At 39.9% G+C, this 15,450-nt stretch overlaps 2 protein-coding genes across 2 annotated transcripts in view; both read right to left on the reverse strand.

Moving 5' to 3' along the window:
• Positions 1 to 351: 351 nt before the first annotated feature.
• LOC117368836 (leucine-rich repeat-containing protein 23-like) lies at positions 352 to 9,992 on the reverse strand. The gene is given in 4 exon segments (XM_033962581.1): positions 352 to 499; positions 8,549 to 8,597; positions 8,600 to 9,158; positions 9,723 to 9,992. Coding segments are annotated over 4 exon segments (1,026 nt in total).
• A 659-nt stretch (positions 9,993 to 10,651) lies between these two features.
• The window catches only part of LOC117369440 (sialic acid-binding Ig-like lectin 13), a 56,302-nt gene continuing 51,503 nt past the window's right edge, over positions 10,652 to 15,450 (reverse strand). Inside the window, exon 4 of the mRNA XM_033964031.1 lies at positions 10,652 to 10,770. Coding sequence (XP_033819922.1) covers positions 10,727 to 10,770 — 44 coding nt within the window. The 3' untranslated portion in view covers positions 10,652 to 10,726. The remainder of the gene's footprint in view (positions 10,771 to 15,450) is intronic.

The raw sequence follows: 15,450 nt of genomic DNA on the forward strand, positions 1-15,450 counted from the left end.
CTCAATAACAAAATCTGTGGCATATCAACTGGTAATACCCTTGTCAAGTACTCGGCATATGCGGATGACATCTTGCTGTATACCACCCCTGACTCTCTTCCACATGTCCTTACCACGATCACTGAATACTCTAAAGTCTCTGGCTACAAGCTCAACCGTTCTAAGTCCGAAATTATGCCTCTGAGCCATCCAGAGGTTAAACACTCTATGCAATTTCTTGATTTTGCCTGGTCTGACAACACCCTGAAATATTTGGGAATCTACTTTGCGCCCACTATTGAGGAAACACTATTGCTTAATACCGACAAGATAATGTCCATGGTCAAAGATCTCCTGTCTCGATGGTCGCCTTTACGACTTACCTGGTGGGGTCGTCTCAGTACTATCAAGATGATGATTGCACCCAAGATCCTTTACTTCTTGAACATGATTCTGATTTTGTTTCTGGATTCCTTTTACACTGCTGTTGAAAAATTGCTTGTCTCCTTCCTTTGGTGCTCTAAACCACCAAGAATAGCATTAGCTAAATTGAAAGCGAGCAAGGAAAGGGGTGGAGTTAACTTCCCGAATCTTCACTCATATCTTGCCGCTTTTATTATGCAGCAAACTTCCTACTGGTTTATGCCTTCGAACAATACATATTCACCTATCTGGCTCTCTTGGGAACAAACTTGCTTTGTGGGCCGACCACTCCACCTTCTGCCATTCCAGCTCTTGTCCAAATCTGCTAACCCTGTGTTCCATAGTGCTAAATCGGTTGTTGGTCTCATTGAGCACAATTTGTCCCATCCTTGGATTTCCACATTGAGTGCTCCGATTTGGGATAATGTCAACTTCAAGATTCTTAACCAACCCATCCATTGGTTGGTATGGCAAGATGCAGGAATTTGGACTGTTCGGGACCTACGAGATGACGCATCCTGGTTGTCATTCCTCCAACTACAACAACGATATCACCTAGCCAGCTCGCAGCACTTTAAATGGATCCAATTGGTTCACTGCTTGTCGTCTCAGATGCGCACCTCTTCTCTTGCTCCTGATACTCCTGGTATTTTGGCCGTTCTCAGTCAATTTCATGCTGTTAAAGGCTGTGCCTCAAAGTGGTACAAATGGCTACAGGAAAGAATTCATTGCCACCCGCTTGGTACTGAACATACTTGGGAATTTGACTTACAGACTTCTCCTCTAGAAGACGATTGGAAGTGTATATGGACCTCATTGCTGCGCCCCTCTTGTTCCTCCTCATTGAAACAAACAATGTATTTTGTCTTACATAGGGCTGTCTGGACTCAACATAAACTATCTCACTTCAAAGCCTCTGAGTCTGGATCTTGTTGGCCATGTAATAAGGATAAGGGTACTTTTCTCCACCAACTTTTTCACTGCCCTTTGATATCCCCTTTTTGGCAATCAATTTGGAAAACGATATGTGAGACGTTTTCCATTCACACTCCACTCACCCCTGCTATTGTCATACTGGGATCTCATGCTATTAATACTGCACTGTTGGAAAATGACTCGAAACTCTTTAACTTGTTATTGCAGTTGGGTATTAAACTGGTCCTAAAAAATTGGAAAAATGTCTCAGCTGTAACGTATAATATGTAGTGGAACATGGTCTGTGTCACTGCGAAATATAAGAGGGCTGCTGCCTTTAAATCTAGAACATTGCACTCGTTTGAACGTAATTGGCAGCTCCTATTGGACATTTCTCTCCCCTCTCCACTCTGATCCTATCAACTTCTTCATTGTATTGGGTTATTTCGGATTGATTGTTCGTCTATTATGTTATTCTTACTTCATGACTAGATACTGTGCTACTGTATTTGTCTGTGCTGCACATCTATGTTCATTTTTCCTATTGTTCTTTCTTATTGTTCTTTTTGTTTGTACTCATATTTGAAACTTAATAAAACTTATTGAACTTAAAAAAAAAATAAATTACTGTGCCCCAAACTATCGGCATTCATTTTTTCATATCTATAGGTGGAGCACAAATTTGCTCACCAGAAAGGAAAATTTAGGCAGTTGTAGTTCTTCCAATTTCGGGTTACCATCTGCATGGCTATCCCGGTCATGACAAGAAAAAGACGGCATTTATAACGATCCATAGGGGGGTTTAACATGTAACAACGTTCCACATATGACCGCCTCATACGTCGGTGGAATTGATGATTCCAGTATGTTGTTAATCGTACCCCATATTGACCTCCACAAGTTAAGTATCAAAGGACAATAGAACAACAGATGATCCAGTGTCCCTATGTCCAGATGACAATGCCAGCATCTATTAGATTTAGAACTGTCTAACTTGTGTAACCCATCAGGGGTCCAAAAAGATCTATGTAACAGAAAAAAAACATGTTTGTCTCATAGATGCTGACACTGTGTATTTCATCCTCAAAATCCAAATTTGTGGCCATCAAGATGCAGGAATATAATGCTTAATCTCAATGCTCCAAATGTCTCTAAAACCATTTTTTAGTTTTTTATTCAAGAAATCGGATATTAATTTATACCACCAGGCAGCCTGATGCTCTAACGAATCTATCTGGAAGCAAAGGTCCTGCAAGCTGTAATAATTTTTTAGATTTTGCCAATCAGGGAACCCCTTCTGAATGGCTTGCTTCAACTGCAACCACTTATAATTTTGAGACCAATATCAAGGGGTCCTTTTACAAAGCCGCGCTAGCAGTTTTATCGCATGCACCGGATTAGCGCGCGCTATAGCGTAAGCTAGCTGGAAATCTACCGCATGCTCAACGATAGCGGCTAGCGCATGCGGCAATCTAGCGTGTGCTATTCCGCGAATTAAGGCCCTAGCACTGCTTATGTTTGCAAATGTTTGTTGCAATTGTGAAAAATCAAGCATTTTCCCATTTGACGTAACATCATCTAATGTACGAATGCCTACATCCAATGCCTCCAGAAGATCCCAGACCCGCCTATTTGAATCTTGGAGTTTAACCATAGGGATTGATAAGTAATTTCTCTATTGGAACATCTGTTAATTTGTTAATAAATTTCAAAGTTTTCGCAGCGATAGTTTAAAATTTCTCACACTCTGGAATTTTGAGCTGACAGAAGGAAAGAATTTTCTGCTGGATGCAACCCAAATACTTCCTGCTCCTGATGAAGAGAACGAAACGGAGCTCTGTCTTCCCGCTCTTGACGAAGAGAATGAAACGGAGCTCTGTCTTTCATCATTTGGACTATCAAGTACTCCTTGAGCAGTAGTGGTTTGGTTATAATATAAGCATTTTGAATGTTTCAGAAGTGACTTTATGAACTGTTAACCTTTAGATGGATTGTGATTACCTACCTTATTGATTTGAGGAATTCACGAATCCATGAATTTATTTACTGTGTTAGTCAATTTTTTTATGTTTTTTCACTTTTGTGCTTTTTGCCTTTTTTACTTTCATGAATTCTGGTTATGCAGTGTATGTGTGGATTTTATAGTTCTTTGGATGATACCACTATTCTATATATTTACTGTTATTGCATGCTGAATTATATGACTCTATTAACTCATTGATTCATTGAGACACTAGTATTTGCTGGGGGGGGGCTTGATATGAGAGTATATATGAGATTGTATCTCCTATTCGTTTGTTAGGTTGTAGCATTTTAAGTACACAGCATTTATATAGCACTTGCACTTTATTATAGACACAAGGTAGATTCTTGGGAGTCTTTATATAGTTTTTAGTGAATGTTTTATTTTCTCAGGGACGACTGTTTAACTTGACTTTTCTAGCACTTTACTTTTCAGTGTGATTTGCACTTTACAGACCAAATGATGTATGAGGCAGTGCTTATTTAGACTTTGGTCTGATGCTGGTCATCCATGAGTTGCTGCCTGAGCTCAATTTCCCTCGTTTATATTCTAAGAGCTCATACTGAGGCCCATTAAATTTACTTACTTTATAAAGTGATTTATTGTTTTATCTTCTCAAGATTAAACAGTCCCCCTGGGAATTTATTCAGTGAAGCCAATTGTTGATTTATTTTGTTAAATTTAACATGTGAAACGCCAGCCTGGTGTTGTTTGAAGAATGCCTTTGAGCAACGAACCCCATTTGGTGTATACTTATAATATAAGGGAGAGCCTTGGCCAAGCGCAGTGTCAATAACTTAGCCAACAAATTCCCATCTACAATGATCAAAGAAATAGGCCTGTAATTTGCAACCAACATGGGATCTTTATTTGGCTTTGGCAAAACAATAGTTAGAGATTCTGCCATAGTACCTGAGATGCAACCTTTAGTTAGTTGAGCTTGATATAAATTTAAAAGATGAGGCAAAAGGGTAATTTGAAATGATTTATAAAACTCTACAGTGAAACCATCACCATCTGGAGCAGATCCAACTCTAAGGGCTCCTTTTTTGAAGGTGCGCTAGTGTTTTTAGTGCATGTTCAAAACTAGCACGCGCTATAGCGCGCGCTAGCCGAATAACTACCGCCTGCTTAAAAGGAGGCGGTAGTGGTTAGCGTGCATGGCATTTTAGTGCACGCTATTTTGCGTGTTAAGGCCCTAACGCACCTTTGTAAAAGGAGCCCTTAGGGACTTCAACGCTGCTTGTAATTCTTTTAATGATATAGGTGCCTCAAGACTTCCTTTTATATGCTCGAGAATTTTTATTCCCTTGATCAACTTTAAAAACTTTAAACCTTCAAGTTCTTAATTTGAATAAGGCTCAGAAGAATACAAAGCTTTATAAAAGATCATAAATTGTTTTAAAATATTTCCAATTTGAGAATGAGTTTCACCCTTCTCATCTTTAATCACAACAATTTTTACTTTTCTTTTTTTAGCTTTAAGATAATTAGCTAATAATCTTCCCGCCTTATTCGAGTTTCCATAATACAGAGCCTTTTGAGAAAACAAATCTTTCCTGGCCAATTATGAAGAGATCTTATTACAGTGAAACCTTGGTTTACGAGCATAATTTGTTCCAGAAGCATGCTCGTAAATCAAGTTACTCGTATATCAAAGCAAGTTTCCCCATAGGAATGAATGGAAACTCACTTTGATTTGTTCCACCAATCCCCCCTTCCCGAGGCTACTGGCGCTGCTCCATCACCCCCTCCCCCCGCTCTAACCGGCATCGCAACCCCCCCCCCGCGAGAACCGCATCGCACCCCCGTGCTGAAAGCGGCATCCGCTCGCCCTTCCTCTCAAACACGCTCCTTACCCCTTCTGCTGGTTGTGAGAGTGAAAGCAAGCTCCTGCCTCTTGCCTGGGCCGGGCCTTGAGCATCTGTGCCAGCAGGGCACCTGATCACAGTTACACTCCTCCCCCGATCCAGCAGGGGAGAACACTTTAAAAGAAGTGATGCTAACGGCTCACCGAGACCAGTAGCAGTATCAGAAGCCCCTCTCCAGCAGGGCACCTGATCACAGTTACACTCCTCCCCCGATCCAGCAGGGGAGAATACTTTAAAAAAAGCGGTGCTAACGGCTCACCGAGACCAGCAGCAATATTGGGAACCCCTTTCCAGCAGGGCACCTGATCACAGTTACACCCCTCCCCCGATCCAGCAGGGGAGAATACTTTAAAAAAAGTGGTGCTAACGGCTCACCGAGACCAGCAGCAGTATTGGGAGCCCCTCTCCAGTAGGGTACCTGATCACAGTTACACCCCTCCCCCGATCCAGCAGGGGAGAACACTTTGAAAGAAGCGGTGCTAACGGCTCACCGAGACCAGCAGCAATATTGGGAGCCCCTCTCCAGCAGGGCACCTGATCAGTTACACCCCTCCCCTGATCCAGCAGGGGAGAATACTTTAAAAAAAGCGGTGCTAATGGCTCACCGAGACCAGCAGCAGTATCGGGAGCCCCTCTCCAGCAGGGCACCTGGTCACAGTTCCACCGCATGTAGATCTTCATATTAATCAGCTCAGGAGTGGCATGTGAGCACCGCTCCGCCTCTCCCATGACCCAGCAGAGGAAAAAAAAAAAGAAAAGATTGCTTTCAAGCAGCGGGCTGACATCTTTTCGCCAGCCCGCTCAGGAAAGGAGTGCGATCACCGCTCCGCCTCTCCCATGACCTAACAGGGAGAAAAAGATTTAATCTCCTCTCCCTGCTGGTAACGGGGAGGAGGTCAAGCTGGCTCGACCGACCTGCATTCCGGTCCGATGTAGTCCCTCTGTGGCTGTGTGGGCTGTCTCCTGCCTTCATCTGCCCTCAGCACGCCGTTGTTGCAGCTTGAATTCAATGGAGCTGGTCCTATGCTGGTTCGGGAGGGGGCGAAGCTCCCACTCCTCTCCACTAGTGGCTGGACATGAGCACAAGGTGCCGAAAGCCAGAACTCTCCCATCCACCACGAAAAGAAACAGGACCCAATTCTTCAACTCTTAACCGCCACCATAGAACCATTCAGGCATCAGGCAACGGCTCCCTCAGCTGCCAGATCAGAGCAACTGTCAAACTGGAAATCGGTAGGTGAGCTCAAAAGAAGCAAACATCAACGAGACTGGAAGTCCCAAATGAAAACAGCAGAGACAGAACAAAAAACAACATAAAAGAAATTTAAAAGAAAAATCAACAAAGGCAAAATAAAACAAAAATAAAAGCAGGACAAGGGAGACAGCACAGAAGATGACCTAACTGGCCGCCATCTTGTTGGAATATTCATTTCTATCTCTATCTCTACCTCTGTCTTTATATTTTTATCTTTACTTTTCATAAATTGTTTCTTCAGGTACTTTAGTTATATTGTGAGCCTTTGGGACAGTTAGGGAATTTCCAAGTACCTATCTTATTTATTTTTATTTATTGTATCTTTTAATGCATCATTTTTGTAAACCGCTTAGAAACCTCACGGTTATTAGCGATATATAAGAATTAAATTAAATTAAAATTAAAACATGGGAGCAGAAATAAAATTCCTGAGCATCATAATGAAGGATTCGCCATATATATTTCAAACCACAGAATTGTATCAGATTATCTAATCCAAATGACTTTATAATTTTATTGGTTTTTTTGTCCATCATAGGGTCCCACTACAGCGTTAATGTCCCCCGCCACAACTATATTAGAAGTGACCAGTGGTAGTACCAACTTCTGAAGAGTTTTGAAAAAGTCATTTTGATTTGAAATAGGGGCATATATGTTGAAGAGCACCAGTGTATTATTCCCTGAGCTCATATCCACATGAATCCACCTGCCCGCAGGATCTGTGGAAATCTGATTGAATACAGCCAAACACTTCTTATGGACCAGGATAGCTACCCCAGCCTTCTTACCTACCACAGGGGTGAAAATGAATGCTTTACCCACCCCCTTCTAATTTGCTTGATTCTATGGCTAAATGTGTTTCTTGTATATAATAAATATCCGCATTCTGTTGTTTTAAAAAGTTAAGTGTGTTTTTCCTCTTGATTGGATGATTAAGGCCATTGACATTCAATGAGAATATTTTTAAATCCATCGCAAGTGATTATACCATTCAGCCCAATATTTTCTTGATTTTTCTTTAAACACATAAATAGATACAATTTCCCCCACATCCAAGAACCCAAATTAAATCCCTTCCCCCAACCCTTCCAAAACCCTCCCTTAAAATACCTCATAGACTTGGAAGTGTGCATCACGACTAGCAACTACCAACCCCCGTCAGGCACATTTAACTAACACAAATTTTTCTTATTCAGCATTACTTAGAAACATAAATAAAGAATATAAAACAACAAGAATTACAGAACAATTATTACTTCAAAATATAATTCATTAACTTTTCCTCCTATCTTATATATATCAATATATCTTCCTCTCAATCACATATATCATATCGTGTCTATATTTTGCAAACATGAAACCCCCTCTAACTACTGTATATTATAATCTACAACTATTACCCTCTTAGTTCTTTACACAGAAAAATAACATAACACATTCCCCCACCCTCCTTCTCCCTCATTTTTCCCCTATTATTATCCAATTACCCTTATGCCTCCAGAAGTCAACTTATTCACTCCATTCTAAGATAAAGCCAATACCCAAACTTTATATCAGTCAACCCCCCTTTCCTCATCTAAACTATATTCAGCTTTCAATTGTATAATTTTACAACATTAATCTCCTTCCCTTAATTAGGAAAATGCCAGTTCCCCTTTGAACAGCCAACGGGTAGGAATAATACAGCAGAGATTTGGCACCAAAACATTTTTACATCCCAGTTTCCAACATTAGCAGTCTGGGCATTGGCCGTTTGAGGAGGAGAGCCTGCAATTAGGCTTCTCTGAGATAGTCATCGGCCTCTGTACAGGGGATATCTTTGGAGGAGTGTGTGGCACAGTGGTTGGATCTACAGCCTCAGCACCCTGGGGTTGTGGGTTCAAATCCAGCGCTGCTCCTTGTGACCCAGGGCAAGTCACTTAATCCTCCATAGCCCCAGGTACATTAGATAGATTGTGAGCCCACCGGGACAGAGAGGGAAAATACTTGAGTACCTGATTGTAAAAAACCGCTTAGATAATCTTGATAGGCGGTATATAAAATCCTAATAAACTTGAAACTTGAAACTTTGCTAGAGCCCACAGTCCTCTCAAACAGCCCAGCTTCTGCAGCTCCCTCATTCTGCCTATCTGGATCCTCTGATGTTCAGATATTGTAAGGATTTTATACTCCCTGAGAAGCCATCCAGGGTTTCCAGTTGGTTGTCTCGTACATGAAGGGTCTGTAGCTGGACCAGTCCTTCCAAGCTTTCCAGGTGTCTGATCGCATTTTGAGCCAGGTAGAGGTTGCACAGGTTGGGCTGAAGGACTCCTGCTGTGCTGTCTAGCCTGTTGCCTCGGAGTTCTAGAGTCTGCAGATTTTCCAGCTTCGCACAATTCACTCTAGAGAATGTGGATATTTCATTCCCATTAAGATTAAGCAAATCCAGACTGTGGTGGCAGATGCCTCCAAGCTCCCTGATGTGGGTATGGCTAAAGTTGTCAACCTGCAGATAGGGCATTTCATTCAATTGTATGTGCATAAGCACGTTCTGGGCTGCTTTCAACCACAGCAGATAGGTGAGGGAGTTCAGAGCTGAAATGTCCTGCAAGTGGTTCTGAGAGACGTTGACATAATGCAAATGAATATATGACGAGAAGAGGTTGATGTCCGTCAAGTCATGATCCCTCAGCTTCACTTTGACGTAGGTTAGCTTTAAAGTTAACTTTTATTTTTACATCAATATGTAACATTCAAAGTCAAAACTATGGAAGCATATTTTCAACATATTTTCAGTTAAGTATCACTTGCTTAAATTAACTTGTGTAGTGAAGTGTTTGCATTCAAGTTTAAATAGATTGCTGTGGATCTGCAAAGCTGCTTCAAGCAAAGCTATCAGTCTTTAGCAGCTCAAATTGTAAGTCAGAAATTAATGCAGACATGTCTGCATACTGTACATCAACTCTGTGTAGCTATAGGATAACTTGTTATTGAGGGCACTCTGGACTTCGTCACCAAAGCGATGTCTTATAGTTGAACTTCAGCTTCAGCAGGTACTTCAGATTGACCTGAGCAACATCATATTCATTATAAAGCAGACTGGTATTGCTGATGCACGTATCAACTCCTTTTCCTAAAGGAACTTCCACACCATTGAGGGTAATGCAAGAAGCAGGGTCAAGAGCTGTTCTTCCCATACCTTTCACACTATGTTTCCCCTTAGGCAATTTAGTTATTTCGGAGGCTGATTTCAGTTTATCTATGTTCCAAGGGCCACCTTGCCAAGTAAGCCTATGGGATTTCCAGGGAATGCATGACAATAGTTGGCACTTTTGGAGACCAAGTCTGCAAAATAGATGCCTTTGTCAAACATATAGCCAGTCACAGGAGCTTCAGGTGGAGCAATACACATACCCTGGGACAGAATACCTGCAAAGTTGTTTGTGCGGGAACTGTGCCAGAGCAGCTTACCATTGTGCATTTCCTGAAATGGCTTGTAGCGCTGGCGTAGACCTCCCCAGACAGGGCCACATAGAAGGCCACGCATGATTCCTGACGCAATTCCCGCCTCCATCAACCAGATCCACAGTGAGCCAACCAAGTCTCACTCAGAAACCAGGTATTTTTAGCCAAAATTATTCCAGGGTGATGTCACTATATTCACATTATTGATTCTTTAAAGCTGCTCTGTACAGTTGGATATCACATTACCACACTAAAGTAAGGCATCAGCAATAAACCCATTATATTATCCACTCCCATTTTCCTGACTTCATAGGGTCTTCCAGAAATTGACAGCTTCCACATCTAATCACGTACCGATCCTTATATCCAATAGGGAGTGTTGAAAATTGGCATTAGGGCTAGGAATCTATGATAGAATATTAACATTGCATGCTTTTTTTTTCTTTTATAAAAAATAACCGTCTCCAACTGTGTCCCTCAATTGTAAATTATATAAACATTGAAACGGTTAAAATATAGATAAATCAAAGGGAACAAAAGTTATTTTCTTACTAGACCAACATTAAGCCCCCAAAAAACATGCTCCAAGAATTATGACATCTCTTCTTCTGCACATTTGTCAATGTACTCCTGCAACTTTCCTGGCTCCTCATAGTTGACAGTCTTATTTAAGTGAATTACTCTCATCACCGCTGGGTAGAAGAGCACATACTTTGCTCTTATCTGCCGAAGTTGTGGGTGGAGCATTAGAAATTGTTTTCTTACACTCACAGTCTTCAGGGCAAAATCAGGTAAGAGATCTTTGAATCCTGCCATTTAATATTTTGTTTTTCTTTGGCCATCTACAGTATTTCCATTACCTGGGAAAAACACAGCAATTTAAAAATTATCGGCCTGGGCTCTTTAAAGCCATTATTTTTCCTTAATGAGCTTCTGTGAGCCCTCTCAAATTCTAATGGCTGTGAAAACTTTAATGAGAGGGTTTTCAGTAATAAGTCTTTCAAAAACTTTATAAAATCTGAACTTTCAGTCCCCTCCGGAATATCAATCACTCTTACACTTTTCCATCTCCCCCTGTTGCTCAAATCTTCCAGCTCTTTTGACAAATATAAAACAGCCTTATGATCAGACTGGCACTGTAGCAATTTGGTCTCAAGTCTCTACTCCAGTGTTCTGCAACCTTTTTATACCTATGGACCGGCAGAAATAAAAGAATTATTTTGTAGACTGGCATCGGTCCGTGGACCGGCGATTGAAGAACACTGGGCTAAGTTGTGGGACAGACCCCACCCATCTCTACCCAATCTCCACCCCAGACCCCGCCCCTATAATAGTACTAATTGTAACACTATTTTTTCCATTCATTTTTCACAGATACACAATATAATCTTATTAACAACACATAATGGTTAACCACAAAATTAAACTACACAAAGCACACTGACAGCAGATGTAAATTCTCAAAATTGACATAATTCAATCACTAAATTCAAAAATAAAATCATTCCCCCCTAAACTTTGTTGTCTCCCTCCCTCCATGCTATGCCTTACCTTCTGGCCTGCTCCCGCCTGGCCATTTAATGCCGTCCCCGGTGTTATCTTCAGGCTAGATCCCTCTTCCTCACTGATGCAGTGCACAAAGCTGCGGGCAGTGGCTCCCTCTAACGTTGGAATGTCAGAGAGAAGGTTTCTGGTTCAGGCGCAGGACGCACGTAGGAGCCGTTGCCCGTGGCTTTTGCACTGAATCAGTGAGAAAGAGGGAGCTAGCTCGAAGATAACACAACTATAACCCTGAAAAAATCTGCCAATCAAATCAAAACTAAGTTTACTAGAAAAAACTGGACAGAATTCCGGTTCTCATGGAAAAGATGTTTGGAATATAAGAAAAAATACTCAATTAAAAACTAATGGCAACAAGTCTTATTCATAAATGACAAACAATCAAGAAAGACTTGAGAAATATCATGTAGCTTGCACAACAAGAAAACTTTCACTCAAATATTCTTGTCAAGATTATAGAGCTCTCAGACACCCGTACTGTCTAATCAATAATGATTGTTCCAACAGTCATAACAGGGTGGTAATATCTTTCATTGAGCTCTATGTAAATGTGCAAATCTTAGAATAAAGTGCAATAGTGTGTAAACTTTTCAAATTGAAAGTGCTTGTAATGACTTATCTTTTTAAAGTGCCTGTGCCCTACGGGACCCATTTCACCGTACAATCGGCTTCTTCAGGGGTCAAATGTCAGGCATGTAAACTATAAGACACAAGGACAGAAAACACAATTTAAGATTATAATCTTAAAACGCCAAAGATATAAAAATTAAAAAAGCGAGGTTACTTACTGAGCAGCTCTGTTTTCATTGGCATTAAGCAACAAAATGGCGCTGGCACTACTAGGACGCGATTTTAAACGGCCCTCATTAATTATTCATACAATTTTAAAGAGCCTCACTTGTACTAATAAACTTATATACTAGTTAAAAATATATGTTTGACAAAACACGCTAGAAGAAAGAACTCCATTCTACAGTCGTATTTATACCCCTTGGTTTAACAGTACCCAGTTTAAAGATCCAGCGTGTTTCTCTTTGCAGCAGTCGTCTTTGTCTATCCCCTCCCTGAGCATTAGGAATTTCTTTATCTATGCAAAAACACTTTAGATCTTCAAACTTGTGATTCGTCTCTGCACAATGATCTACTAAAGGAGCATTCAGCCTTTCACGTTTTAGATTGGATTTGTGTTCAGTCATCCTGATTTTAAATGGACGTATTGATTTTCCCACATACCACTTGTTACAGGGGCAAATGATGACATAAATGATGTGGTCTGAAGTACATGTTAAAAAGTGTCTAATCGAATATATTTTATTATCAATAGGATTTTTAAATTCTTTTATGTTCACTGTTATGGAACAGATAGTACACTTTCCACATTTAAAAAACCCCCAAGGAAGTAAGTTATTCTCTATTTTATAATCCAATCTGTTCAGAGCATGGGAACAGTACATCTCTCAGATTCTTGTCTCTAGAAAATGCTATACATAAATCAATGTCTTGAAAGATTGGATGAGTTTTCATAATCTTCCAATTGGTTTTTAAGATGTTAGCCACATCATTACCCTGTTTTGAGTACTTCAATATGCATGTCATCATTTTTTCTGTGTACTCGGTGCTGTTCTGACACTTTTTCTCTAATAACCATTCACGTTGATAATATTTGGCTCTTTTGAAAGCTCATTTCAGTACTTTTTTCGGATACCCCCGATCTTCCAGTTTTCTCATCAGAGATTTCACTCGGTGATTAAAAATCTTCAAATTTGAACAATTACGTTTTAATCTCAAAAATTGTGAGAATGGTAAGTTATTTTTTAAACTAACCGGATGGCAACTGCAATAATCTAAGAAGGTGTTCCTGTCAGTGGGTTTCGTGTACACGTCAAAATCAAAATGATCATTCTCTTGTGTTATAAGCACATCCAAGAAATTAATCTGTAAACAGGAATATTTTATTGTGAATTGTATGTTGTTGTCACAGCTGTTAAGCCAGTGTAAAAAGCTTTCTAAATCTCTGTCAGTACCAATCCATAACATCAATATATCGTCTATACTGTATATCTAAACCAGCTCTTTATGTTGGTACTGAACGGAGAATTGTCAATCCATGTTGTTTCAAAATCAGCCATGTACAAGTTGGCTACCGATGGGGCAAAAACTGCTCCCATGGCCACTCCTTTTTTCTGTTTGTAAAACTTTTTATTATACATGAAAAAATTTTCTTTCATAGCTAGACTGGCTAAACTGTATAAAAACTCAGTAGGGATAGTATGTGGTCTTGTTCTTCTTTCAAAAATCTTTTTCAATAACTGTAAAGCATCGTCTTGTGGAATCGATGTGTATAGAGAACACACATCTAAAGTCACTAGAGTGACTGGGAACACATCTTTAGGGATTTCTTGTAATTTAACTATCAAATCCCTTGAGTCTTGAATGAATGATTTTATTTTTGGGATTTCATATTTTAAGAATTCATCTAAGAATCTTGAAAGAGGTTCAAAGAGCGAACCCCTAGAGGACATTATAGGTCTGCCTGGAGGATCATCTAAGCCCTTATGTATTTTCGGCAATACATAAAAGATTGGAGTAATAGGAAATTGTTTGTTTAAATACTTGTGATCTCGTTTAGTCAAAAAACCTTCTTTCAGGCCTATGTCTGTTAATTTTGAGATTTGTTTTTGTAATCTCTTTGTTGGATTCAGAGTTAATTTTTCATATACTCCTTCTTCATTCAACTGTCTTTCTATTTCACCATTATATTTGCTAGTTTCTAATAGCACAATGGCACCACCTTTATCTGCTTTTTTAATAGTAATAGAACTATCTGCTTTAAGATTTTCTACAGCTAAACGTTCTTCTTTACTTAAATTATCAAAATAATGGGATTGCATTTGTGCCCAATCTTCAATGTCCTTAAGTACACAGTGTTTGAATGCATTCACCAAAGGAAAAAGGAGTGGCCATAGGAGCAGTTTTTGCCCCATCGGTAGCCAACTTGTACATGGCTGATTTTGAAACAACATGGATTGACAATTCTCCATTCAGTACCAACATAAAGAGCTGGTTTAAATATATAGACGATATATTGATGTTATGGATTGGTACTGACAGAGATTTAGAAAGCTTTTTACACTGGCTTAACAGCTGTGACAACAACATACAATTCACAATAAAATATTCCTGTTTACAGATTAATTTCTTGGATGTGCTTATAACACAAGAGAATGATCATTTTGATTTTGACGTGTACACGAAACCCACTGACAGGAACACCTTCTTAGATTATCTCAGTTGCCATCCGGTTAGTTTAAAAAATAACTTACCATTCTCACAATTTTTGAGATTAAAACGTAATTGTTCAAATTTGAAGATTTTTAATCATCGAGTGAAATCTCTGATGAAAAAACTGGAAGATCGGGGGTATCCGAAAAAAGTACTGAAACGAGCTTTCAAAAGAGCCAAATATTATCAACGTGAATGGTTATTAGAGAAAAAGTGTCAGAACAGCACCGAGTACACAGAAAAAATGATGACATGCGTATTGAAGTACTCAAAATAGGGTAATGATGTGGCTAACATCTTAAAAACCAATTGGAAGATTATGAAAACTCTTCCAATCTTTCAAGACATTGATTTACGTATAGCATTTTCTAGAGACAAGAATCTGAGAGATGTACTGTCCCCTGCACTGAACAGATTGGATTATAAAATAGAGAATGACATGTATATCCTGGACATCTGGATGATTCTACTGGACTCTACAGACCTAGATTTTTACTTGTGTATGCTGGAAACTACAGACATATTTTCCCATAGCCAGGCCCAGCCTGTGTACCTTGCTACAGCTGCAGTCTTTGCAATGCCAGCAATGATGTTCTTGTTTTCATTCCCTGCTGGGAGTCTATCTCTTCAAGGCCCTGCTGGACTATTATCACTGCTGTATGACTTCATATGCCAGACACCCTAAAAAGCCATAAACC

The sequence above is a fragment of the Geotrypetes seraphini genome, chromosome 11 (genome assembly GCF_902459505.1).
Source record: "Geotrypetes seraphini chromosome 11, aGeoSer1.1, whole genome shotgun sequence".
NCBI lineage: Eukaryota > Metazoa > Chordata > Amphibia > Gymnophiona > Dermophiidae > Geotrypetes > Geotrypetes seraphini.